Consider the following 27,058-nt stretch of genomic DNA (forward strand, 5'->3'; position numbering starts at 1 on the left):
AAGCCTACTTCCACACAAAACCCTTTATCCAAGTATTCATAACAGCATCAATTATGACAGCAAAAACTGAAAATAGACCAAGCATTCATCAGCTGGTGAATAAACAAAATATATCTTTCCATGAAAAAGAATACTGTTCAGCAATAAAAAATTAATTGAGAATCAGTACATGCCACAATGAAATGCATGATTCTGAAATTAAAATGTACAGATAATATTTAAAAAGAGTCGATACATGGTTGTAAAAGCAAGAACCTCAGAAGCAGCATGCTAAATTTAAAGAAGCCAGACACAAAATACTATGCATTGTGTGGTCCATTTATATGAAATATAGGAAAGAAAAATTAAGGCAAAAAAAAGTAGTGATTGCCTGGAGCTGGAGGTAGGAACAACTTGAAGAAAATGTGGGGTGTGGGAAATGTTCTAAAACCAAATTGTGATGATAAATGCCCAGCTCTAAAAATTTACCCAAAAAGTCAATGAATTATAGTTTATAATGTATGAACTTTATGGTACGTAACGTATAGCTGAACCAGACCGTTGACAAATATGTCAATAATTTGATCTTATTAAAAACCTGGCGGGGGTGGTTAAAACCATTCACAATAATGAGCATCTGGAATACTTTCAAAGCTTTTCAAACAGCATCATTAAGAAAAATAACATTTGTCAATATCCTTACCTTATTCAAAAATTAACAGAAATATGCAAATAGGGACAAATAAACATTTTGTTCCTCTAAATGTTACTCCAGATACCCACTCACCAGAGCCCAAAAGAGTAACAGGAGTGCTGATCACCTGAAGCGCTGATCTGCTCAATACACACGGATTTCAAATAGCAAGATGTTTATGCAACCGGCAGTGGGGATACAGAATAGAAGATGAGATGAGAAAATCCTCTCTGCCTGCCAGAGTGTTTTATGTGGTACTAGCATTTTAACATATGTTTGTTCATGTGTTCCTAAATTATTTCCTATGTGTAAGTAACTTGCCACATTATCTTTTGAGAAGGAAGAAAAATAGCACATTGAGTAAAATACTGTTTTATTTTACTTGTGTAATATTATAATATGCCAAAATAGTCGAACTGGAAGGATTCCTAAAAATCCCCAGGAGTCCATACTCTATCCAAGAGGCCACCTCTCAGCCGGGCCTGGTGGCGCACGCTTGTAATCCCAGTACTCGGGAGACTGAGACAGGAGGATTGTGCAGGTTCAAAGCCAGCCTCAGCTACTTAGTGAAGCTCTCAGCAACTTAGTGAGACCTCATTTCCAAATAAAATATAAAATAGATCTGAGAGTGTAGCCCAGAGGTAGAAGGCCTCTGGGTTCCATCCCCAGAACCACAAAAAACAAAAAAAGATGCCACCTCTCCCTACTGGGGCATGAAACCCTACAAGACACAGATTTACTTTCAAGGAAACCAAGGGAGCATCGATGAGTCTCCACCTGTCTTGCTTTTTGTGTGGCGCTAACAAAAAGGAAACTTCCAGGGAAAGTTGTGAACGCTCGCCATCGCACTGGTTAAAAAGTCCATGTAAAGGCAAGATTGGAGGGTCAGCAAAATCAAAATGCAAACGCCTGGATGGTTTCTATACTCGTACGAAGACTCCAACAATGCTGCTTGTGGTATTTTCTGGGAGCAGCAGGGTCCTGGCCATGACTATCTCAGGGAGAAGAAAATCTGCCAAAGAAGAGGATGCTGTTGGAATCGTTGTGCCTGATGAGAAACAGGAAAGGGTGATTACAATGCACTTGTTCCCATCCGAGGGACAAAGAGACGATAAAGCCCACGCCAGTGGCCGCGGTGGCCTCTGTGCCTTCTTCAGTGACCTCCACGAAGGACCTGTGCAGGAACTTCTGGGCCTGCAAATCGGAGCTTGCGGACATTCCCGAGTGGTCCGTGTCGAGCCTGCTGAAGGCATCCCTCAACCCCATGGCTTCCAGGACTGGATCCAGCTCATAACTCTCCTCCACGAGCATCCTCGGCAGGCGCAGGTCCACGTTCCGGTCCTTCATGTGCCCGGGGCTAGTCCACTCTATCAAGTTCTCGGGAGATACTTCTTCTATAATCTATTTTTTTAGTAAAAAATGGAGGACAAATTGACATGACTATCGATAAAAAATTAAAACAGTGCGACATGTTTGTATCAGAACCTATTCATTTTAGTAATAAACAAAAGTAAACATTTTGCCCGGCGTGGTGGTGCACACTTGTAATCCCAGTACTTGGGAGACGGAAACAGGAGGATCGCAGGTTCATGGCCAGCCTCAGCTACTTAGTGAGGATCTCTGCAACTCAATGAGTCTCTCTATTTCAAAATAAAGAATAAAAAATGGGGCTGGAGGTGTATTTTGCACACTGTAGTAGAATGCCCCTGGGTTTCATCCCCAGTACCACGAAAAAGTAAAAATTTTACTAAATGGCTGTGTTATACTTCTTTATTAAAATGACCTGGCTATATGTGAAAACTCAGTATCACTAAATTGATTTTTAAGGGTTAAAAATAAGTCATTTCCTAGTCTAGCAATCTTATATGACTTTAACTTTTACGACTCCTCTCTAGTTTTTGAATGCACATATATTTACCTATTTGCAATCAGAGTAAATGCCATTTATATAATTTAACTTTTTCATCCTACTTTGTATCTCTCCTAAGTTCCTCCAATATTAGATAATATTCTCCTTGAGTTGAAAATTTTTAGCCTACACTCATCTATTCATTCACTTTAAAAGCAGCTAGTATGGCCCGGCATGGAATCGCAAGCCTGTAATCCCAGTACTTGAGAGGCTGAGATGGGAGGACTGCAGGTTCCAGGCCAACCTCAGCAACTTAGGGAGGCCCTCAGCAACTTAGCAAGGCCCTGTTTCAAAATAAAAAACTGCTGGGAGTATAGCTCAAAGGTATAACCCCTGGATTCAATCCTGAGTACCAAAAATGAAAAGTCTAGTATGTGGTGGCCATGATGATTGATGCTGATAACTACCAACAAATATAAAAAGTATTACAAATTTCACACTAGATGTCCTAGTATATTCAATGCTGAAATTATTTTTTTCACTAGGAAAAGCAATTTTTGTCTTCTGGATTATTTTCTTAGGGTAATTCCCACACGTGTTTTTGAATCACAGTTTAAATACTCTTAAAGGTCATCTATCGAGCCGGGCGTGGTGGCACACACTTGTAATCCCCATGCTTGGGAGGCTGAGACAGGAGGATCGCGCAGGTTCGAAGCCATCCTCAGCAACTTAGTGAGACCCTTTTTCCAAATAAAATATAAAATGGGTGTGGGAGTTTAGCCCGGAGGTATAAAGCCTCTGGGTTCCACCCCCAGTACCACCAAAAATGAATAAATAAATAAATAAATAAATATCTATCCATCCATCTATCCATCTATCCATCATCTATATCTATCTATGTGTATGTGTTCATATATAAGCTTTATAATATGTCCAACTTATATTGTAACTTTCAAAGTTTCATAACAAAGATTGAACCTAAAATTGTAATCATATAACAGCTATCATTTGGGGGGTGTTTTCTATGTCCTCCACCCATTCAAGGCTAAATTTTCCTCATTAAATAGTAATAACACTACACATTTAGCACCGTGAAGCCCAATTTGTGACTGGGAAAGCATTGAGATTTAAGGGCGTTCAGAAGCTTCAGTGGTCAGAGAGCTCCTGCCGGAACAGGGGTTTGGAACACAGCCCTCTGATGTTCAGAATACACACCAGCCACATTCACGTTTTCACTGTGCAGTGGGTGGGTCTAAATCAGTGAGTCCGAGACTAAGGGTCAAGGGAAGGAAGCCAAAAGTGATAAAGGCCTGCTGAGTCGTATGCAGATGTCTACATATGTGCACAGGCAATTGTTTTCCTAGGAAAGAGGTCCAAAGGTCTCGACCATGCTCAGAATGGCAAGGAATCTTTAGAATGCTCATATAATCTTTTTATATACTTTAATTGGTACAGCATACTTATACATCATTTAAACTGACCCAAACATACATGCACCCATCACCTGACGTATTTCCCTCTGTATATCCCCCCTTCCCTTCCTCCCTCCCCATACTTGTTAGTAAGATTGGTAGTGAACTCTTGTATAAACATAACCTTATTTGAACTGTCCCCTTCCTCAAGCGTCCTTTCCGCCTTCCCAAACCCTCCCCAAATTCTCTCCCTCTACTCTACTGGTTTCCCTTCTCATTTATCTTAAATTCCTCTTGCTGTCCATTTGCATTCTTGCTTTCACATATGAGAAAAAAGCAAACAACCCTTGATTTCTGGGGACTGGCTGATCCCACATATTATTCTCACATAATCTTCAATGTTCATTTTAACTCATCTTAAAATATGTGCGGGCCGGTTCTCAGTAAGCCCGATTCCATGTGAGTGAGAGGTACTTCCTCTTTGACACTGCCAGGCAGCAGCTTCTATTCAGACCCTGTTTCCAGGCTCACCCAGTTCAAGGGTTGGGAGTGAAGCCTTAGAAAATGAAAGCAAGAACAGAGAGACCAAGGGGTTTACCTTATCCAGACCATCGATGTCATTGGGCAGAAGCACAAACATGCTTAAGTCGTTGTTTTTATATGGAATCCCCACAATTTTGGCCTGCAGGTCCTCCAGGGAAAGAAAGCTAAAGGAATGGCGCTGAGCCATCATCTGTACGGTTTTACTTGTGCTCTGTAAAACATGAACAGCACACAGTGCCAAAAGGCATGAGGCTATTATTGGTGCAATACAGTCTTACATCATAATGTAAATCATGTTGATAATGTCATACATGCACATGCTTTTGGTGCCCAATAAAAGCACGAAAAATAAAAAATAAAGGATAATATAAGCTACCTCAATAATTGCAAAAATAGGGCTGGCTAATCCTTGTCATTTGCTTAGTATCAATAATAGGAAAATAAAGGCATGCTTTATAAATTTTTTTCAAGGCGTGAGGCTAATGGCATTAGGCAGCCACGTTAGCTCACTGAAAGAATCAGTTTAACTTAAAATAATGCTAAAGATGAGAGTCACAGAATAACCATTGGCTATCTTTTGGCGTACATTTGCTCAAACATGACTTTGGATGTTATACTCTATGTGTAATCACATCACATAAATAAAGGGCCATACCTTATCCAACCAAAATTCCTCCTCCTTGGTGTTTTCTTTCTTAAATTCCCTGTCCCACTGCCCTTTAAAATACACTGCATCTATAAGCACCAGCTTGGTGGAGCTGCTAAGAGATCCCTCTGGAAACAGGTTCTTGATTTTTTCTGCAAACAAAAAGAGAGAGGAGATTGGGCCACCTTCCAAGTTACCAATGATAATGTGTGACATAAATGATGCACATGGACTTGGCTGATTGTGGAAAACTCAGCCAGGTCAGCACCTGAGGGCCTCGCTGGCAGGGCCTTCACTGGCGGAATCGATGGGGAGGTTCTCACTGAGCCCATCGCCAATTTATCCCACTGGATAAATTGAGGTTGATGGTCAAGTGTCCAGGCTCTGGAGTCAGAGTGCCTCTGTGAGCATCCAGTTTTGCCTCTTATCAGCTGAGGAATCTTGGGCAAGTTATTTAAGTTCTTTGTGCCTCAGGTTCCACATCTGTAAAATAGGAATGAAACCTGCCTCATAGGGTTGTTGGAAGGAGGAAGGGATTTCTTCATTGTAAAGCCTCAGACCACCATCTGGCACATATCATAATCACTCAGGGTGAGCTATTCTCATCTATTTAATAGAGCTTCCACCTGAGATTGGGAGATTACTTACTCTACCAGAGAGAGTTGATATTTTTAGCTCTGGGTTCAGCCCATCCGCCACCACATTCTGAAAAACACTTGTTCAACCCATCTTTTGAGAGATCCCTATTTTCTGATTCTTTTAATTTCCTTCCCTTAGAAAAAGCATGAAGAAAAACGCATTCTTTAATAAAAAAATATCTCCCTGACAACTGCAAAAAAAAAAAATGTAAAATATCATCTATGGCTATTGCTTCCCAAAGTATTATTTCCAAGTCAATATTTCTTTCTGGTAGTTCTTGTGTGTTTGACTCACACTGGGAAATGAGGAGACAGTGGGGTGAGGAATTCATCAAGTTTTGTGCTGTAGATGGGGCCAACATTTGCAACACCCTTGCATGCTGTTCAAGTGGAAATGGGCCCAGGGAAACAGAGTTATGGGTAGGAAAAGATAAGTCTTGATGAAAGAGCTACATGTTTCTCACTTAATAATCAGAAAGGCAAGCCTCTATGACATTTGCACGGAGGGACTCAGACTCAAAAACAAAGGCTCTAGCCAGGCATGGTGGCATTCGCCAGTAATCCGAGAACCTGGAAAGCTGAAACAGGAGGATCACAGGTTTGAGCCAGTCTCAGCTACTTAGCAAGACTCAGCAACCTAGCAAGACTCTGTTAAAAAAAAAAATAGAAAAGGGTCAGGGATATAGTTCAGGGGTAGAATGCCCCTGGGTTCAAGCCCCAGTAATAAATCAATAAATTAATTAATTAATGGCTCTGATATACAGAAAAGAGTATACACAGTCATAATCCCTGTTTCGGGAACCACAAAGATATTGTGATACGTGGCCATGTGCGAACAATTCTCCACTAAGTGTCTCCATGCAGCTGGCTTCCTGTTGTCTCTTCTCTGGCTCCTCTCTAATCTCTCCACATCTGCTGGGACCATTCCACCAATTGCATTACCCTCCCCACCCCACAGCCCATCCCCCCTAGTCCATCCCCGCCTTTTCAACCCTCAGCTCAAGCCCCTCCCAGATCTTGCTCATCTGCCGCCTGCGGTATCAAGCCCAGGGGTTCTCGCACAGCAAGGAGTCAAGAAGTCTTTGTACAGAGTGAGCCCCCATACTGTACCATTTGTTTGGCTTTCAACCCAGGAATTAATCTTCTTTCGACTTTCCTCTGCTGCATTTAGAAAATCAACAGGTTCCAGAGATGCATGGTAATATTTCTTAACATAATCTAAGTATTTCTTTAGAAAAAACAGGAAAAAATAGAGATTTAAAAGTCAACTTATCAATTGCCAACATCTCTAGATAAATTTATCTGTCCATTAGGAAAACTAATATGAAAAGAAAAGTTTTTAGGCTCTGGGTAAAACACCTCGAGTACTTTTATTAACAATTTTATAAAGGTGCGATGGGATTAATTAAAACAAAAATCAGTTTAAATTGTTAGGACTAAGAAGAAGCTAGAGAACAGGCCAGAAAGACCTCCATTAATGTGGGTAAGGCCAGGCAGCCAGTTAAGGCAGCATGTCTCCAAGACCCAGAGTCCTGAGCGGAGCATTTGGCCATTCATGATGACCACTGACAGATATGGTAGGCAAAGTGAAACTTACTTGAAGGAAGAGGTATGTTTTTTCTCCAAACAGCCTGTTGGCTATTTTTAGCTCATAATCATTAGTGGGTTTGCTTATTTCAGTCAAAAGCTTTTGTAATTGGTAATGAATCTCTTCTCTCTTCTCAATCTTCAAAATTAAAGAAAAAAGAACTGAATGGGTTTTCTTAACAAAAGCAAGCCTAGATTCTCCTCTGAGAAGACATGGTTACTGAGTCTTTCCCTCAGTGGAGCACCCTTGAGGGTGGTCGACGGTTCGGTACAAACCCTGGATGTCAGTTGGCTTTTACACAAATCATACCATAGTGTAGGTCACAACAAATCTCAGATCCACAGAGAAGCAGTCCCATCAGCCCTACACCACAAACTGTCCTTTCCTGACCCAGGTTGCACTTGGGTCTCAAATGTAACTGCCCACTAGATGTGTCATACATCTGCTTTTATCTACCCACAAGAATACTATCACCTAAGGAAAGTATATGATTTCCCAGGGTGTGTGTGTGTGTGTGTGTGTGTGTGTGTGTGTGTATGTGTGTGTGTGTGTGTGTGACTGAGGATTGAACTCAGGGGCATTCTACCTCGAGGCTATATCCAGCACTATTTTATTTATTTATTTATGTATTTATTTATTTAGGTAGTTCTGGGGATGAAACCCAGAGGTCTGCTACCTCCGGGCTACACTTCCAGACCTATTTTATATTTTATTTGGAAACAGGGTCTCGCTAAGTTGCTGAGAGCCTCACTAAGTAGCTGAGGCTGGCTTTGAACCTGTGCGATCCTCCTGTCTCAGCCTCCCAAGTGCGGGGATTACAAGCGTGCGCCACCACATCCGGTTTATTTTTTATTTTTAAATAGGGTCTTTCTAAGTTGCTGAGACTGGCATTGAACCTGCAGCCCCTCATTCTCAGCCTCCTAAGTACTAGGATTACAGGTGTGTACCACCATACCTAGCTCCCAAATCATTCTTACCCACCAAAGTTTACAAATTTCTGTTCTAGATAGTATATAAGAGAAATGACTCTGGAGGGAATAGATAGCCATTTTTCCGAAATACAGATAGGCCTGAGGTGAGACTTATTGCTCCTCTGGCTCCTCTGGGGGGAGGAATCAAACTTTTCTATAGAATTCATCAATTTCCTGATTGAGGGCTGAGATGTGTCCCATGGTAGAGCTAGCTGACTTAAAAGACTTCTCTGAAACAAACAAACAAAAAAAAACCTTGTCTGTCTCATTGCCTACTTAATGGTGTTGGGCTATTTTAATTAATTGGATACAGGGAGAGGCATTTTAGTTTTAAAGTGGATAGCCCATTCCTGGGTGGCGCACACTTATAATCCCAGTATTTGGGAGGCTGAGACAGGAGGATTGTGGTTTAGCTACTTATGCCATTTGGAACCAAGTGGGACCTTGCTTCAAAATAAAGAATAAAAAAATAGATCTGGGGGTATAGCTTGGAGGTAAAATGCCCCTGAGCTCCATCCCCAGTACCGCAAAAAAATAATAATAATAGGAGAGAAAGAAAGAAAGAAAGAAAGAAAGAAAGAAAGAAAGAAAGAAAGAAAGAAAGGAAGGGAGGGAGAAAGAAAGGTCACCTTCCTCTAGAATGAGTCCCATAGATTTCTTTGTTTTGTTCCCTTACTTTGCTCTTTTTTTTCTTTCTTAGTTCCCCAATACCCAGAGTATAATTAACATTTGAAGACACCCAAACTGAAAATGTGAAAGTGTGCTACTCTAACAAAATCTGTTAGGCAAAATTTGTCCAAACAACTTGTTAGATATGACTAAGTTAGTAAACTAAAAATTAAGATGGTAATTGTCTCAGAATGTAGCATAAAGATAGAAAGTGATGAAAATATGTAGGTGTTAAAAAATCTAGGCAAGAGAATAAAAATGCTGGCATTCTTTCAAAAGGCAAAAATATACAGGATAAAGGGAGCATTATTTAAAAAATTAAATAGCTGAGAATTTTTCAAAATTAAAGAAGAGTATTAATTTTTTTTTTTTTTTTGGTGGTGGTACTGGGGTTCCTGGAAGCCCTTCTACACTCCCAGACCTTTTTTCTTAAAAAAAAAAAAAATATATATATATATATACACTATTTATTTGGAAATAGGGTCTCTTAAGCCAGCACAGCTGGCTTCGAACCTAAGCGATCCTCCTGTCTCCGCCTCCCAAGCACGGGGATTACAAGCGTGCACCACCACGCCCGGCTAAGAAGAGTATTAAGAGTATTAATTTTAATATTCAGAAATCGCAGAAAGTCAATGTCACGGTAAATCTGAGAAATCCACACCTAGACACACTGTAATAAAGTTCAAGGACAACAAAAAAAGAGCAAAACTTACATGCAGACCGAGATTGATCACCTACCAATAACATCAATTAAACTAACCTACCAATGTCAGCATTAGAAGAACAAGTAAGATGGTAATTCAAATGATCGAGAAAAATATCCACCTAGAATTCAACATAGAGCTAAACAAACATTCAAAAACAAGCAGAGACAAACACAACCTGATAGCTTCTGCAGTGTATAAATCTTTACTAAGGAAATTTCCAAAGAATGGTATCAGCACTATGGCAGGATAAGAAGCTCCAAGTCCTTCCCCACAGAGATACAGAATTAAGAAAAGATAAAAATCAAAAGTGCCTCTTTGAGAAACCTGGACACCAGTTAAGAGGTTCCTGCAGCCCTGCTGAGTGTGAGGCCAACTGCACTGGTGCCCAGTAGGAAAAATCCTGATACGCATTCACCAAAGTTTCTCCCCACCAGATAGTAATGTGGACAGAGAAGAGTTCAAACTCCCGATCCTTCCCGGAGGACAAAAAGAGAAGCACGAAACATTACAACTAATATTCTAAGGGACTTGTCTTGCCTGAATTTAACTTCTCCCAGGAACAAAGTACCATGCTGGGGTCTACTGACAATAAGTAATCAATGTGCACAGAGTGTGCAATATCACAGAAAGACAACAGGGAGAACTCCCAATTAGAAACAAACAAACAAAAAAAAAACCTTTTCAGCAATAGATGACATGCACAAACCCAGAGAATACACCTCCCAGAAAAGGCTTGAGAGGTCTGCAGAATTCCTTGCTAGCTGGGCTATTTAGAGAAAGCTCTCCTGCTGGGCGTGGTGGCGCACGCTTGTAATCCCCACGCTTGGGAGGCAGAGACAGGAGGACCGCGCAGGTTCAAAGCCAGCCGCGCTGGCTTAGGAGACCCTGTTTCCAAATAAAAATGTAAAAATAGGTAATAGGTCTGGGAGTGTAGCCCAAAGGTAGAAGGGCTTCCAGGAACCCCAGTACCACCAAAAAAAAAAAAAAAAAAAAAAGAAAGAAAGAGAAAGCTCTCCATATACTAAAACAGACCACAACAAAGGTGGCCATTTTTTGCAAATGACAAAGACCAAAGGTAATAGTAAGAACACAAAGAAACAGGAGAGAACATAGCCCACTTACAGGAACAAACTGAATATCCAGAAACTAACCCTAAAGAAATAGAGATATATAAATCACCAAATAAAATATTCAGACTATTATAAAGACACTCAGTAAAATCAAAGAGAGTTTAGATAGGCAACTAAATTTGAAACAAAGCGTGAATCAAACAATGAAGAAAAATCAAATTAATTCTAAAACTGAAGACTACAATATCTGAATTGACTTTAATAACTTTGCTTGTGAAACTCTACAGGAGACTTGACCAGGTAGAAGAAAGAATCTGTGAATAAGAAAGCAAAATCATGCCATTCATGACAACATGAAAGAACCTGGAGAATATTATGGAACTTGAAATAAGGCAGACACAGAAAGTCAAATATTGAATGATCGCACGCATATGTAGAATCTAAAAATGCTGACCTCATAGAAGTAGAGAGTAGATGGTGTTTGCCAGCATCTGGGGTGCTTAGGGAGAAGGAACGAAAGGGAAGATGTTAGTCAATGGATATGCAATTATGGTGAGATAGGAAAACTATTTAAACAAATGACCAATGTAGACAAATACATAAAGTAGGTAAGTCCTCAGGGCTGAGGCATAAAGGAGAAATTATACACAAGGGTGGAGGTAGAGGGGTAAATGGAGAATGACTATGAATATGAGTATCTTTTTGAGATGATGAAAATGTTATAAACCTGACTATAGTGAGGGTTGTATAATTCTGTGAGCATACTAAAAAACCATTAAACTATATACTTTAAACATTAATTATATGATATGTGAATAATATTTAATAAAACTGTTTTAAAATAAATAAAATAAACAGAAACAAATGAAATTAATTTAATAGTATATTTCATTTAACCTACCTAGAATATCATTTCAACATATAACTACAAAATATTAATTATATATTATATGTGATAATTCTATATAGCATTTCAAGAAAATATGGGTATATAAATATATACACACTATCACATGGTTTTTTTCATGCTTTTCTCTTGAAATCCAATGTGTATTTTATACCTACATGTACATCTCAATTCAAACTAAATGTGCTTCAAGCCACTTGAATAATTACCATATTGGATAGTTCAAGACCAGAGAAACTCTTATCTAGGAAAACCAGGAAGCTTGTATAAAAAGAGTCATTGCAGTCTGTAATAACAAGGAAGAAAAGAAGGAGAAGGAGGGAGAGAGGGAGACTCCGTCAATAGAACAAATGAATAAACAGCTGTGAAAATAGTCCCTTCAGCAACAGGTATCAACCTAACAAAGATGACTATAGTAAACATAATGCTGAAGTTTACCAGACAAGTTGCAAAGGATAATGACCGAAAGGAGGCTTGATGGATGGATGTAATGAAATGACTAGTGTGTGGTAACAATACACTTCTAGTTCTGAGCAGTGTACTTAGAGAAGGTACTTAAAGGGCAACAGGGAATTTCATAATGGTTTGTTTCTTGCTCGGGGAGGAGGAATTAAAGGGTATTCCTTACATTATTCCTTTTATTTTGTGTACATATGGCCCAAGATTTTATGACAAGTTTTTAAAAGCAAGGCTCAGAATTCTCTGAATCCATGGTTTTCTTCTCCTAAGGTTTTATAGACTGGAGAACACAAAAGAATTTTTAGTTTCTCTCATTCCCTTCTATGCATCCAGGCAGATGGCACTCAGCTCTCTAGGAGAGCCATGAATTCTCCTGAAGCTTTTTAATGGAAACGACTGTAATCGTTTATGCAGTCTCTTCCAATAACCAATTGGAATCACATAACAAAGCCCATGTTTCTTATTTCACCTAAATTTTCCTCTACCTCACAATGGGGAAGCCTTTAATAGGGATGCTAGCTCTTAAAAGACCTGTTAGAAATTAATACTTAATGAATTATGTACACATGGCATGATGCTATACACACAAACTAAGATGTTAGGTGCTACAGGACAGGAAAGATAGGCACAGATGCTGGCAAAGGACCAATAACCACTTATTTTCAGGTTTGCTACAAAAGGCAAATTGCTATACAAAAAACGACTAAACCATTAAACAACCAACTTTGCTCCAGTCTGACAAAGGAGAAAATTGAGCTGGACTATGAAAATAAATACAGAGCAATATAGGTCACACACATATATATTCACATAAATGTATACATAGACAGTGAGAGACGTGTGTACACAACAGGGAAAAGGCCACATACTCCCAGTGGTGATCTGGAGTTGATCAAATTGTTTCTTTACATATTGCCACATTAGTGAAATATTCAAAGTTGAGTGGTTATTACTTTTATAATTAGAAAAATTATTTTAAAACTTTACATATGAATCTTGAAATGTTTTGCAAAACAGGCAAAATAACATTCTGCGTGTATATAAATGTATGGCCATGAATCTCTCTATTACTGACAGAGAGGGAGGAGGGAAGGGAAGAGGAGGTTCAGGAAAGGAAACAGACCAAACATTGTAATGTGTATAGAAGGATGTATGTAACTCTCATTACCATGTGCAATTACAATGCACCAATAAAAATTACTTTTAAATGTTAAAAAGAATTCTCTGGATTCATATGATAATCAAATGGCACACCTCAAGCCTGCATCTAGCTAGATAAATCACTTTGCTCGTGTGTTTCTTCATCTGTTAATGAGATTAAAGTAGATGACCTCTAAGATGTGCTGGTCCTAATAATCTTTGAGTCAGAAATTCCACTCTTCTTTTATATCCCTGTGGCTCCCCCATCAAAAATAAATAAATAAATCCTGGAGGAGGAACAGATTTGCCTCAGAGAGTCATGCAGGTTGTGCCAGCACAAAGCTGGGATTCAGCCCGCACCCAGTCGCCAAGCCCTTCACCTTGGGCATCTACCCAAGGGAAAGTGGATCTATCTAGTGCACACAAATCTCTGCATGGACTATCATAATGGGGAGGGGAAGTGCTCTGGAAACAACTACATTCCTCACTTGAGTGCACATCAGACCAAGTACATGACCCAGATCTGTTGAACATACTCCAGGAGGAGGCCTGGCTCTCCAGATGCAATGCAGCCACCCAGACAACTTGGCATTTGGGGATTATGAAATTAACAGGTCATATAGCTGGTTGATGTGAGCCATGAATTTATGAGGGCATAGAACTGGAGTATGGCTACTGTCAAAGCAATGCCCTTTCTGAGAGCCCTAACTGTCCCCTGATGCTAGCTCTGACCCAATAGACTTAATCCCTGTTTTTTAACAGTAAATAAGGCATAATAGAACACTAGAGTTAGAAGATCAATGGCCCTGTGCTAATATTTTATTTTTTAAATAAAATACTAGGGAGTAAAATATTAATGAAATTTTATATCACCTACTACTACCACCACCACTGGGTGAGTTATTAGTGTTCCAGATGCTTCTATTGGACACTTTACAGAAGCCCAAACAAGGTAAATAATTGACCCAAAGTAGAATAGGACTTAAGTGACTGAGGCAAGATTTGAACCCAAACTTTTAAAACTCAACATTCATCCACTCTACTGGAAAGTCTCTTCAACCTATAAGCCCTCACCATGGTAGTTACCCATTAATGTTAATTCGAAGGGCTTATTATTTTTATTGAACAATCTTAGTGCCATGGTTTGGAAGTGGTGTATACCATAGGCTTTCAAGTGTGGGAGGCTCAGTCCCCAGTACAGTGATGTGAAGAGGTGGTGGAATATTTAAGAGACCTACTGGGAGATGTTGAGGTCACTAGAGGACTGCCCTCTGAATAGATGAACCACCAAATGATCCAGCTATACCACTCCTGGGTGTCGTTCCAAAGGAATTTAAGCAGAATATCACAGCGATACATGCATATCTATGTTTATAATAACACAATTATGGAACCAGCCTAGGTATCCATCAACAGATGAATGGGCTGTGAAATTATAGGATACATATGCAATGGATTTCTCTTCGACCAAAAAAATAAATAAATAAAATTATGTCCCCTTCAAGAAAATGGATAACACTAGAGAATATTATGCTGTTATATTATTCAGTCACAGAAAACGAAGCGTCATATGTTTTTTCCTATTGTGGAGGCTACAGAGAAATCAGGATACAAGAGGAACTTCAGATAAAGGAGGGGAACCCTAGTGGAGCGATGGAGGGTTCAGAGTGGAAGAGACTTCGTGAAGAAAACACTTGAACTTATGCTAAGTACATGTGCAAAAATATCCATACCAATCTCAATAGCACATATGAGGAAGGGGGGGGAGTAGAGTAGAATCCAGAGAGGAGGAGGAGATTATCAAGTGCCATGTCCACTATCGTCTGAATTGTATTAGGCTGTATGATTATAATGCATAAATAAAAGAATTTAAAAATAAAAAAAAGATGCTGGGCGTGGTGGCGCATGCTTGTAATCCCCGCGCTTGGGAGGCTGAGACAGGAAGATCATGCAGGTGCGAAGCCAGCCTCAGCTACTTAGTGAGGCTCTCAGCAACTTAGTGAGACCCTGTTTCCAAATAAAATATAAAAAAGGTCTGGGAGAATAGCCCGGAGGTAGAAAGCCTCTGGGTTCCATCCCCAGTACCACAAAAAAAAATATAAAAATAATAAATAAATAAATAAATAAATAAAAGATGAATGTGGCAGTTTCTCTTTCCTCTTATCCAACACACTGTAACTCATCCAAGGGGTGACTGTCACTAGAAACCAAACATATGAGACCATCCAATCTTGAACATTTTGCCTCCAAAACTATGATCTAAATAAAGGTGCTTTTTTATTATAAAGTAACTAGCTTCAGGTATTTTGCAATAGCAACATAAAATTGACTAATACATCTACCAACATTAGTTAGCTATAGGGATCATTGCTGCTTAATTATAAGTGTGAAATTTTCATGCCTTTCCCAGTCCTTTTCCCCAGTGATCCCACACCTAAAAATACAACCATACTGATGGGTGTAAAACATGTGTCCTACCTCCTGTTCTTCAGTCTTTATTCTGGATAATTCTGTGTCTTTTTCAGAGTGAAACACCTGATAGGGAGGAAATAATACAGTGGTCAGAGCAGAGAAGACTTCACAGAGGAAACATCACAGTCTGTGGGAAGTAGATGCTTGTTAAAGAGGCCTCAGTGGATACAGGTAACATTTAACTCCTTGCAAAATCATTAGAAGGTCTGGCTTGCCCACTGATCTCTTCAGAGGAGCCTATTTATTCATTCATTATATATTCATCTTTGATGTGTCATTTATCCCAAGTGGAGATTATATCATTTCTCCCATGAGTTTTTACTTCTCGTGCTCCATCTTTAATTATGATAGTAATGGCTTTGGACAAGGCCACTCAATCAGTCTCCACCCAAAAGAATTTCAAGCATCAAAGAACAGATGGCATGATGATATCTGGAGGGAAGATAGACCTGAAATTCCTTTATGTCTTCACAGTCTTTGTTTCCTGCCCCATAGGTCAAGATGAGCATATTTTCAAAGTAATGCTAGAGGACTGGTCCCCAGAATTAAGTCTGTCCATGGAAAGCCAAGGAAGCTCCTACCTTCTGCAGCTGGGAAGCTGTGGTTCCTTGTTTCACCAGGAAGAGCATGCCGATGGCAGTGGAGATGCCCAAGGGGGAAAAGAAGATGTTGCCATCCTTTGTTTTCTTCAGCTCTTTGAAAAGATCAAACCCAAACTGAGCGTTTGCTGCGACCAGTGACTCCATGATGACTTTCCCGAAGTCTAGAACAAGCAACAGCTGGAGTCAACACCGGACATCTGGACTGGACTCCTTCATGTCATGGGAAGGCTCCTTGAACTGATCCAGAAAATAGGAGTCTTTCACATTCAAGGAAAGATCAACTCCGTCTGCTCCTCACCCTTCTCTTGTCCTCCTCTCAACAGCAGACATGAGTCAGCCGGAGCTTGGCATCAGCCAGTATTTCTCAGTTCTGGTTTCCCCGGGTAGCAGGGTTGGCGCCTGAATGGCTGTCTTCTCTCCTGTTCTCTGTCAGAACCTGCCTGCCTCTGCCTCCCACCACCTCCTCTTACACTAAGCTACTCCAGAGAGACCCAGCCCTTGTCCTGCCCATACTCAGCTGGTCCAGCTGCCCTAGCAACAGCTTGTCTGGCTGACGACGCAGGGTTCAGAAGTCACAGGAATCCCACTAGCCTCAGGACCGAGCAGTGTAGTCCAGCCTTAACATGCAGCCTTAAAGGCGCTAATGCATTTTTGCTTCTCAGTGAATCCAGGGGGAAAAGTGGCAAGATAGTTTTTTTCTTTTTAAACCCCAATCCCTAAGTCCATGAAAACTTGACTCTGGGATGAATTTTCCTTGAAAGAGCAATAAAATATCTCTCTAGTCATAGATTATTAGGTAGGGTAGAAAAAAATTTTTCCTTTGCTTTTTCTGTATTGTTTCAGGCTTATTCAGGAAGCCATTACTACTTTTTTCCAAACAAGGGATTGAACACAAGTTGCTCTAAACCACATAAGCTAAACCTTCAATCCTCTTTTATTCTGAGACAGGATTTTGCTAAGTTTCCCAGACTGACCTTGAACTTGTGATCCTCCCACCTCAGCCTCCTGAGTAGCTGGGATTACTGGTGTGCACCTAGCACACGCGCACACACACACACACACACACACACACACACACACTAATGGTTTTTAAGTAGTGAATATTTGCCAAAATAAACAAGTGGAACATGTTTTATGTCTTTCACCAGCAGCTACTTTATAAATACTTAATAAAGACTATAAGAAGAATCCTAAAACAAGAACGAAATTAATGCAGAATAAAGTTGCAAAAGCCCAAATACACTGGGGGCTTTGGGAGCTCAGCCCTGCTAATGCTCCCTACCTCTGCCATCATGGCTTCAGTTTCAATCTTGGGGTTTTTTTTGTTTTGTTTTGTTTTGTTTTGTTTTGTTTTGTTTTTGGTGGTACTGGGGTTCCTGGAAGCTCTTCTACCTCCGGGCTACACTCCCAGACCTATTTTATATTTTTTTTATTTGGAAACAGGGTCTCTTAAGCCAGCGAGGCTGGCTCTGAACCAGCGCGATCGTCCTGTCTCCGCCTCCCAAGCGCGGGGATTACAAGCATGCGCCACCACGCCCAGCTCAATATTGGGTTTCTTTACAGAGATTATCACAGGTTATACTCAGAAATAAAATGAATTAACTTGCTGTCAAACAAGATGAAGATACATTTTCGTGATCTCTTAGGCACTAAATTAAATAAAACCACCTTAAGAAAAGTTTATGCACAAGAAAAATACTTCTCTCAAAGCAACACACATATATATTCTCAAAACATAGGAGTATTAATTAAGGAAGAGCTTACCTGGCTGTTAGGGAGATAGAGGTGGCCACACAAGAAAGTAGGAAGTGTCTGTGGAGTGAGTGGCTGGGATCCTTAATTTATAGCTCTCCCTCTGCCTCTCCCTAGTCATTACCGTTTGCATTTCCAGTGAAACAGCCTTTGGTTTCTCAATGATAATTTCCCTAATAAAAAGAGCATACAAATTTTATGACAAAAACTGAGGATTTCAAACCTTACATTTTTAGTCATGGTCATGAAATCATGCACTTAACGTTGTTGGCAATCTTATTTTTTTTTTATTGGTGCATTGCACTCATACCTCTTAATATCTTAATGGGGTACAGGATGGTGGAGACATACATGCACACATCACTCATTTAGCCCTTCCCCAATTCCCACCCCATTCCCTCTCCACTTCCTCCTTTTCATGTTTGGCTTAATGGTTGACTTTGATATGTTTATGAATGTACATTACGTACCTTAGGTAATTTCCCTCCTACCCTCTCATCCCTCTCAATTAGATTGCCTTATTTGCTCATCTATGGTTTCACCTTCTTCGTCTAGAGTTCCTCCTATGACCCATCTTATTTTAACAGTAACTCAAATAGTCATGTGCTTTCGACAGAGAGGAAATAAATTTAAATTCTTTTTTAGAGTTGGAGCATAATGAGACTCAAATAAACCAGAGAACAAAAACAAGACTAAAATCGGGAGCTCCCTAGAGAGGAGCATTAGAATGTCCAGGTCAAGTGAGGGATGAACTATTCGGGCGTGGGGGAGCACGCTTGTAATCTCCACACTTGGGAGGTGGATGCAGGAGAATCACGCAGGTTCGAAGCCAGCCGTGCTGGCTTAAGAGACCCTATTTCCAAAAATAAAAAAGTATAAATAGATCTGGGAGTGTAGCCCGGAGGTAGAAGGGCTTCCAACACCCCAATACCACCAAAAACAAATGAAGGATGACCTAAGAGGGTACCCTAAGAGGGTTTTCATTTCTAATGATACTGGGGAACCTCTGTTGAGATCAGTCATTTTACACCTGGGAAGACCATGAAAATTTTCTGGAGAACTTTAAAAAAATATCATGCCCAAACCTCATCCCAGACTGAGTCAGCATCTCAGAAGAAGAAACCAGGCCTCAGTATTTTTGTAATCACCCCCAGGTGATTACGATGTGCACCCAAGGTCAGAAACCACTGGTTAATACAGCCTGCTGATGATATGAATTGAATGCATGCCTTACTCACCGCAGATGATCAAAGTTACACCCTGACAGGCCATCCTCTGCCACAGAGGTAGATTAGTGGTGGCATTATTTGGGGGTGCCAAGTGCAACGGAGAAAAATGAAAGAAAAAGTCTTGCTAAACGAGAACCAGAAAAAGGAGTGAGAAGATTTTAGACCGGCAGCTACACACATTTTGCACACGTGAATAGACACACATATACACACACTACTCCCGTTCTTGAGTATTCTGTCTATTCATTAGTAAATATCTCACTTCAGTTCATTCAATAAGTATTTATTGAGTCTACCGTGTACCCGACATTATGCTAAATACCAATAATTTGTAAAAAAAAAAAAAAACGCCCAACAACATCACTCCTCACTGATAATCAGAAAAACAACTACCAAAAAAGAAATAAATAAACTTAATAAAAAGCACACCCCCAAATTCCAGTTTTTCCTGCCAACCCTGGAGCATTCCTACTGGCTCTACTAGTTCATTAAAAGAAACAGCACTTGGATTAGTCTCAGCTTTAGTCTCCAATGAAGGGTGTGAAGATTTGTCACTGTTGCTAAGCAACGACTCTTGAAAGGGCAGCATCCTATCCTCTCTGCTTAAAGAAGGATGGCCTTGGAGATGCAGCCTCAAAGGGTGTGGCTCCTAAAGGTACCCATCTCAATACTTGTCTAAAAACTATGTTTTTGTCAGACATGGTAGTACATACCTCTAATCCCAGTACTATTTAATTAGTGTATTGGAGTTATAAATCTTAATGGGGTACAAATGGTAGAGGTAATCTCAGTTCTTGAGAAAGGAAGATCACAGGTTTGAGGCCAGCAATTAAGTGATACTGTTTCAAAACTAAATTTTTAAAATAAGACTGGAGTGTATCTTGGAGATAGAATGCTCCTGAGTTCAATCCCCAATACCAAAAAATAAATATACATACATTATACATGTGTGCGTATTTATTACAACTCTTCAAGCAAATTTAAATATAATTACCTTTTTTTATTGTAACTCAGAAATATAAAAATTGAATAAAGTCAAAAGAATTGCATTTACTTTTATAGTCACCTGGATGTCAATGAAATAGAAATGTTAGGGGTTTTTTTAATTGCATAAAGTCCTTGAGTTAGAAATAATGCTCCATATTTTAATATTCATATCAGCTTATGTCTTCTGTGTCCCTTCTCCCTGGCCCTAGACCATCTGCCCCATTGCACAGCTCTTTCCAGATGTTACCTAGCATTTCCTGAAGCCTTCCTCTACTGCCCTGCCTTTCTAAGGACCACTCTATTCCACAAAGCCTTCTCTGAAAACAACCACTTATATATCCTGGGATCAGGAAGCAAGTTTCCCATTCCTAGTTTCCCTCCTGCTCTCACTTACTCCAAGCATTTCTTTCAGCAGTTGCCTCCAATATCCCCCTTTGGAGACTCACTCCATCTGCGGTACTGCCCTATCCCAAACCACAGCACTAGCTGTCGCCCTGCACACAGCCTCCCTGTTCATCCTAGCTGCCCACAGGGCTCTGTTCATCTCCACTATCCACATCAATGCCGTCTCTCACCTTTCCTGACCTTCACCTTCCCTCTGCTATTGCTGGCACCTCACAGGTGATTGGCTATTGTCATCTGAAGAACAGCCAAATACCTTTATCTGATTACAGATTCCCATCTTTATTCTCTCTAAGTCAAATGTTTTAATTTTCACATTATAGTCATACATCTTAATGGAGTACAAGATGGTAGAGGCATACATGCGCACATCACTCACTTATCCCTTCCCCAATTCCCACTCCACTCCCTCCCCCTAGTGTTTGGCTCAGTGATCGACTTTGATGTGTGTCTGAATGTACATCTTGTACATTAGGGAATTTCCCTCTTCCCCCCTTCTATCCCCCTTAGTTAGGTGGCCTTAATTGCCCATCTATGATTTCTGCCTCTAAGCCTAATTTTCAGTGTCTTCTCAATCCCTTATCTTTGGGCTCCTCCTCAGTGCTTCTATTTTATCAGTCTTTCTTTCTGGTTGCAAAACTGTCCTGGTGGAAGAAGATACGTTGATGAGTAAGAACCTTAAGAATTGTCCCTATGCTTAGGAATGAGGAGAGATAAGAGGGATGCCCTGAAGTAGAGTACTGACGGTTCCCTACCCTGTCTCAAAATTCAGTCCCGGCACAACCTCTGCATGTCTGTTACTGACAGTGACTCATAACACTTTTCTTCTAAAGCCTGTAATACCGCCAACCTGTACTGGTATCACCCAGTTACTTTGGGGGCTGATAAGTCATAGCTGAACTCATCTGGGGCCAGCGATTCTCCACCAAATGGGAACCCCTGCCAGAAAGCTTTAAACCACTTCACCACGGCCAGGGTGTAAAGAGATGGCCCTCTGTCATCAGGAAGGCTTAACTTTGTAGGACGATTTCTGCTCTCCAGCATCTCCACAGCATCAGTCAGAAGCCAGTCTTCAGGTGAAGCCACAAGACTATTTAAGTTGCTTTGCTTGCCCTGTCCTCCAACTTCTCTTAAAGAAGTATCCCCTCCCTCACAAAAAAAGTATTTACATGATCCAAAATTGTTATCCTTGCCTTCATTTCTTGGGTATCTGTGCTAAGACAAAAGTGTTTTAGTATCTAGCCCAAGCTTCTCATTGCTTTTTGCTTTTCAAAATTCCTGGGTAATTTTGCAAATACTGTCCTTTAGATAAATTTCTACTAGTTTATCATGATCTATGAAAATCTTCATATTTAAATTGATGCCTCTTAGAATTATAATTACGTAGAAAAAATTTGTAATTTTTACTTATTGAACAAGGAGCATCTTATCTTACATATCCTTCAATAGAGCTTATAGACAAAAAGAAATGAAAAGAGAATTTTATTTTGCTCTTTGTGCGCAGAAACATAAAAAATTAAAATGAAATATGACTTAAGATTTCTAGATTATAAGTTTGTATGTACATAACTTAATCCTGATCAAGATAAAATCTTGATTACAGTAACATTTTACTTCAAATAACTTAGGGTCAATAAATTGAATGCAAAACAATGAGCTGTAATTCTGGTATACTGGTTGGTCAATAAATATTATTTATACACATACAAAAATAATTAAGCTCACTATCAGTGCTTTCATTCAAAACTGAACCAAGAAAGCCTAGCAAGTGCAAGAGTACAGTAAAACAATTGAAAACTCAGCTGGTTATATGAAAGCTAATTATTAAGAAGATTTCAAAGGAAAAATAAAAGTATTCACAAAGGGATTGAAACCTGCATGATGAGAATCAAAAAGCAAGTTTAGCAAGGTTGCTTAAGGTGAGGCCAGTACAAATATGTTAATTAGCTAAATTTAGTCACTACATCAAAACATCATGCTGTACTAAGTACAATTTTATCTTTCAATTTTTTGACATTACTAGAAATTGTACTAAGGTTTTATATAATCTAGGCAATTGTTTTTACCAGTGAGCTATCCCCAGCTCTTGTCTGTCAATTTAAAATATAAAAAATAAAATATTAAAAAGCATCACATACCTAGTAAGTATGAAAGCTGTATATTTTCTCATATAAAAAGATTAAACATAATTTAGAGAGATTAAGAAGACTAAATGGAAAATGCATTTCATCTATAGTTTGGACAGCTCAATATTGTAAAGATGTCAGTTCTCTCAAAATCGATTAATATGCTCTCAATCAAAATTCCAGGCTATATTTTTCAAAAACAATGCTCATGTGATTCCAAGTTTATAGGAAATATCAAAGGGTCACAAGTAGCCAAAATGCTTCTAAATGAGGAGGAGGGAGTTAGACCTGTTCTGTCAGACAGCAAAACTTATTATTAAGTAATTAAGTCAGTCTAGTTTGGACAAAGGATGGGCCCCAGCAAAGACCAATGAGCATGTACACATTGATTTTAAAGGGAAAAAAATGTTGCTACAGAGCAATAGAGGAAGAGTGACCTCTGCAATAAATGACATCAAGTCCATTGGCTATCAATAGGGGGGAAGAAAAATCTTGGCTACCACCTCACATCATATACAAACTTCCATTCTAAATAAATTACTGAAATACATGGAATACACAAAAGCACTACAATAATAGTAAATACTGTAATGCTAAAAATCAACACATTGTACTACATAAAATTTGAATGTTTTCATTCATCAAAAGACACTATCAAGCCAGCCGGGCATGGTGGTGCACGCTTTTAATTTCAGCTTTCAGGAGGCTGAGACCAAAGGATCGTGGTTTGCAAACAGCCTCAGCTACTTAGCAAGGCCCTTTGCAACTCAGTGAGACCCTGTTTCAAAAAGTAAAAATACGAAAAATTAGGGCTTGGGGTGTAGCTCAGAGGTACAAAACCCCTGGGTTCCATCTCCAGTACCGCAGGGGGGGAAAAAAAAAAAAGACACTATCAAGCCAACCATGGTGGCACATGCTTGTAATCCCAGCATTTGGGAGGCTGACACAGGTGGATCTGGGTTCTCGAACAGCCTCAGGTACTTAATGAGACCCTTTGCAACTCAGGGAGATCCTGTTTAAAAAAAAATAAAGAAGCCAAGCGTGGTGGTGCATGCTTGTAATCCCAGCACTCGGGAGGCTGAGATCAGAGGATCCTGGTTTGCAGACAGCCTCAGCTACTTAGTGAGGCCCTCTGCAACTTCATGAGACCCTGTTTCAAAATAAAGAATAAAAAATAGGGCAGGGGGTATATCTCAGAGGTCAAATGCCCCTGGGTTCCATCCCAAGACCTGCAAAAATAAAATAAAATAAAATAAAATGAAGAAGTAGCAACTATGATATCAGACAACTTAGACTTCAAGCCCAAACTTATTAGAAAAGACAAAGCAGTTCTTTTTTTTAATGGTAAAAGGAACAATCCAGCAAGGGGAAATAATGATAGTCAACATTTATGCCCCAAAATAGGTGCGGCTACTTTCATAAAACAAACTCGTTGTGACATCAAATCACACATAAATCCCAATACAATAATACTGAGAGATTTTGATATCCCTCTCACACCATTAGACAAATCTTCTAAACAAAAGGTCAGGAAAGATGTCTCAGACCTAAAGAACACCATCAACCAAATGAACCTATTAGACACGTACAGAATATTCCACCCAACTACAGCACAGTTCACATTTTTCTCAGCTGCTCATGGAATCTTCTCCAAAATACATCACATCCTAGACTACAAAGTGAGCACTAGCAAATTCAAAAAATGTGATATACTTCCCTGTGTCTTTTCAGACCATAATGGAGTGAAACTAGAAGTCAATCATAAGAAAACCTAATGAAACCAGAATACCCATTAAATCACCAAAGTCATTCCTAACAGAAATAGAAAAATCATAACTTAAATTCATTTAGAACAGCAAAAATCTCAGTATAGCCAAAGTAATTTTCAACAACAAAAAACATGCAGGAGAAATCACAATACCTGACTTTAAACTATACTACAAAGCCATAGGACTAAAACCAACATGGTACTTGCACAGAAACAGACACATAGACCAATGGAGTAGAATAGAAGACACAGAAAAAAATCTGCACACTTACAGCCAATTAATTTTTTGACAAAGGGGCCAAAAAATACACTGGAAAAAAGACAGCCTCTTCAACAAATGGTGTTGGCAAAATTGGTTATCCATAACAAGAAAAATAGAAATAAATCCCACTTTCAATTTAAAATAGATTTGGAAATCAGGCCAGAGATATTGTAGCTCCTTGAAGTGGGAATAGGTACAACAGTGCAACACATAGGCACAGGTAAAACCTTTCTCAACAAGACCTCAAAGGCACAAGGAACTAAAAGATGAATCAATACGTGAGATTACATTAAACTGAAGAGCTTCTGTACAGCAAAGGAAACTATCAAGAACCTCTACCAAGAGCCAACAGAATGGGAGAGAATTTTTCATCTACTCCTCCAATAGAGGACTAATATCTAGACTATACAGAGAACTCAAGAAACTCAGCACTAAGAAAACAAATAACCCAATAAAAAATGGGCAAATGAACTAAACAGACACTTCACAAAAGAAGAAATTCAAATGGTCAATAAATGCATGAAAAATGCTCAACATCATTAGCAATCAGAGAGATGCAAATCAAAACTACCCTGAGATTTCAACTAACTCCAACTAGAATGGCAATCATTCAAAACACAAACAACAACAGATGCTGGTGAGGATGTGGAAAAGTAGGAACTTAATACATTGTTGGTGGTATTGCAAATTAGTGCAACCACTTTGGAAAACAGAATGGAGGATCCTCAGAAGGATGGGAATGAACTTACCATATGATCCAGCAATACCACTTCTGGGTATCTACCCAAAATAATGGAAGCCAAACAACCAAACTAATGCATGTGTATCTGTGTTCATAGCTGCACAATTAACCATTGCCAAACTATGGAACCAGCCAAGATGTCCATCAACAGATGAATGGATTACAAAACTATGGGATATGTATACAATGGAATGTTACTCAGCCATAAAGAAAAACACAATTACATCATTTACAGGGAAATAGATGGAACTGGAGGAAATTATGCTAAGACTGATTAGTCAGGCACAAAAATTAAGAAGTCGGATGCTCTCCCTAAAATGCGGAAGCTAGTAAGAAAATGGGTCATAGGAGGAACTCTAGACAAAGAAGAAGATACTGTAAATGAGCAAATAAGGTGACCTGAGAGGATGGGAGGGGGGAAGAGGGAAATCCTCTAATGCACATGATGTACTTTAACAAACATATCAATGTCAATCACTAAGCCAAACATGAGAAGGAGAGAGGAGAAGGGAATGGGTGGGAATTGGGTAAGGTTTAATTGGGTGATGTGTGTATGTATGCCTCCACCATCTTCTACCCCATTAAGGTGTATGACTACAGTGCACCGATAAAAAAAATTAAGAATAAAAAATAGGGCTGGGGGCGTAGCTTGGAGGTAGAATGTCTCTGGGTTCCATCCCCAGTACTCCCCCCCCAAAAAAAAGATTCTATCAAAATTGAACACATGACCTAACAATTCCACCTCAGGTAACCAAGATAAATGACATAACCAACAAAATGACATAAAACAGTTAACCCAACATAAATGTGCTGATCAGCACCCAAAGACATGAGCAAGAAGGTATGCAGCACCATCATTCCAACAGCCAAGTACTAGAAGCCCAGATGTGCATTAACAGTAACCAAATTAACCAACATAACCAAATTAGGTTGTGTTCACCTATGTTGGTATGCAACCATTATAACCAAATTGTGGTATGTTCACTTAATTAAACACTAGGCAATAATGATAATGGATGAACAACAAAACAATAGACAACAAAACAGATGAATTTCACAAAAAGTTTACAAATAGAAGCCAAATGTAAAAGAATACAGGCAGTATGATTCTATTTACATAAAATTCAAAAGCAGGGAAAAGAAAACTATAATACTGCAAGTCTGTGTACTGGTTATATTCAAAAAGAAGGAAAAAAGTAGTAATTGAAATAAAACACAGGGGAGGTGTTTTGAAGAAATGGGAATGTTCTGTTCTTTGTGTTTCATTTCTAACCAGTAGTTGCATGGGTATTCAGTGTTTGATAGTCCATTTAGCTCTATGTTTATATTTCAACATTTCTATATTAGTGTATTCCTCAAAGAACCATAATGGATATAATTATAGACATTTTATAGTTTTGATATTCTTATAAATAGAGTTTGGGTTTTTTCCATTTATTCATTC

General features: G+C 39.3%; 1 protein-coding gene across 2 annotated transcripts; it reads right to left on the reverse strand.

Annotated features, from left to right (window-relative positions):
• Positions 1 to 1,669: 1,669 nt before the first annotated feature.
• On the reverse strand, positions 1,670 to 16,490 carry SERPINB13 (serpin family B member 13; the record flags this gene model as incomplete). Of its 2 annotated transcripts, XM_080714569.1 has the most annotated exons (7): positions 1,670 to 2,074; positions 4,533 to 4,688; positions 5,133 to 5,275; positions 6,872 to 6,989; positions 7,359 to 7,487; positions 15,751 to 15,807; positions 16,326 to 16,490. In XM_080714569.1, 7 exons carry the CDS (start codon positions 16,488 to 16,490, stop codon positions 1,670 to 1,672), a joined length of 1,173 nt encoding a protein of 390 aa, XP_080570695.1. The 2 variants fall into 2 exon arrangements, with proteins under 2 accessions (XP_080570695.1, XP_080570696.1); XM_080714570.1 differs by lacking the exons at positions 6,872 to 6,989; positions 7,359 to 7,487; positions 15,751 to 15,807; positions 16,326 to 16,490 and adding an exon at positions 5,392 to 5,455.
• Positions 16,491 to 27,058: the final 10,568 nt, after the last annotated feature.

Source organism: Muscardinus avellanarius, assembly GCF_963383645.1.
Source record: "Muscardinus avellanarius genome assembly, chromosome: 17".
In the NCBI taxonomy this organism is placed as follows: domain Eukaryota; kingdom Metazoa; phylum Chordata; class Mammalia; order Rodentia; family Gliridae; genus Muscardinus; species Muscardinus avellanarius.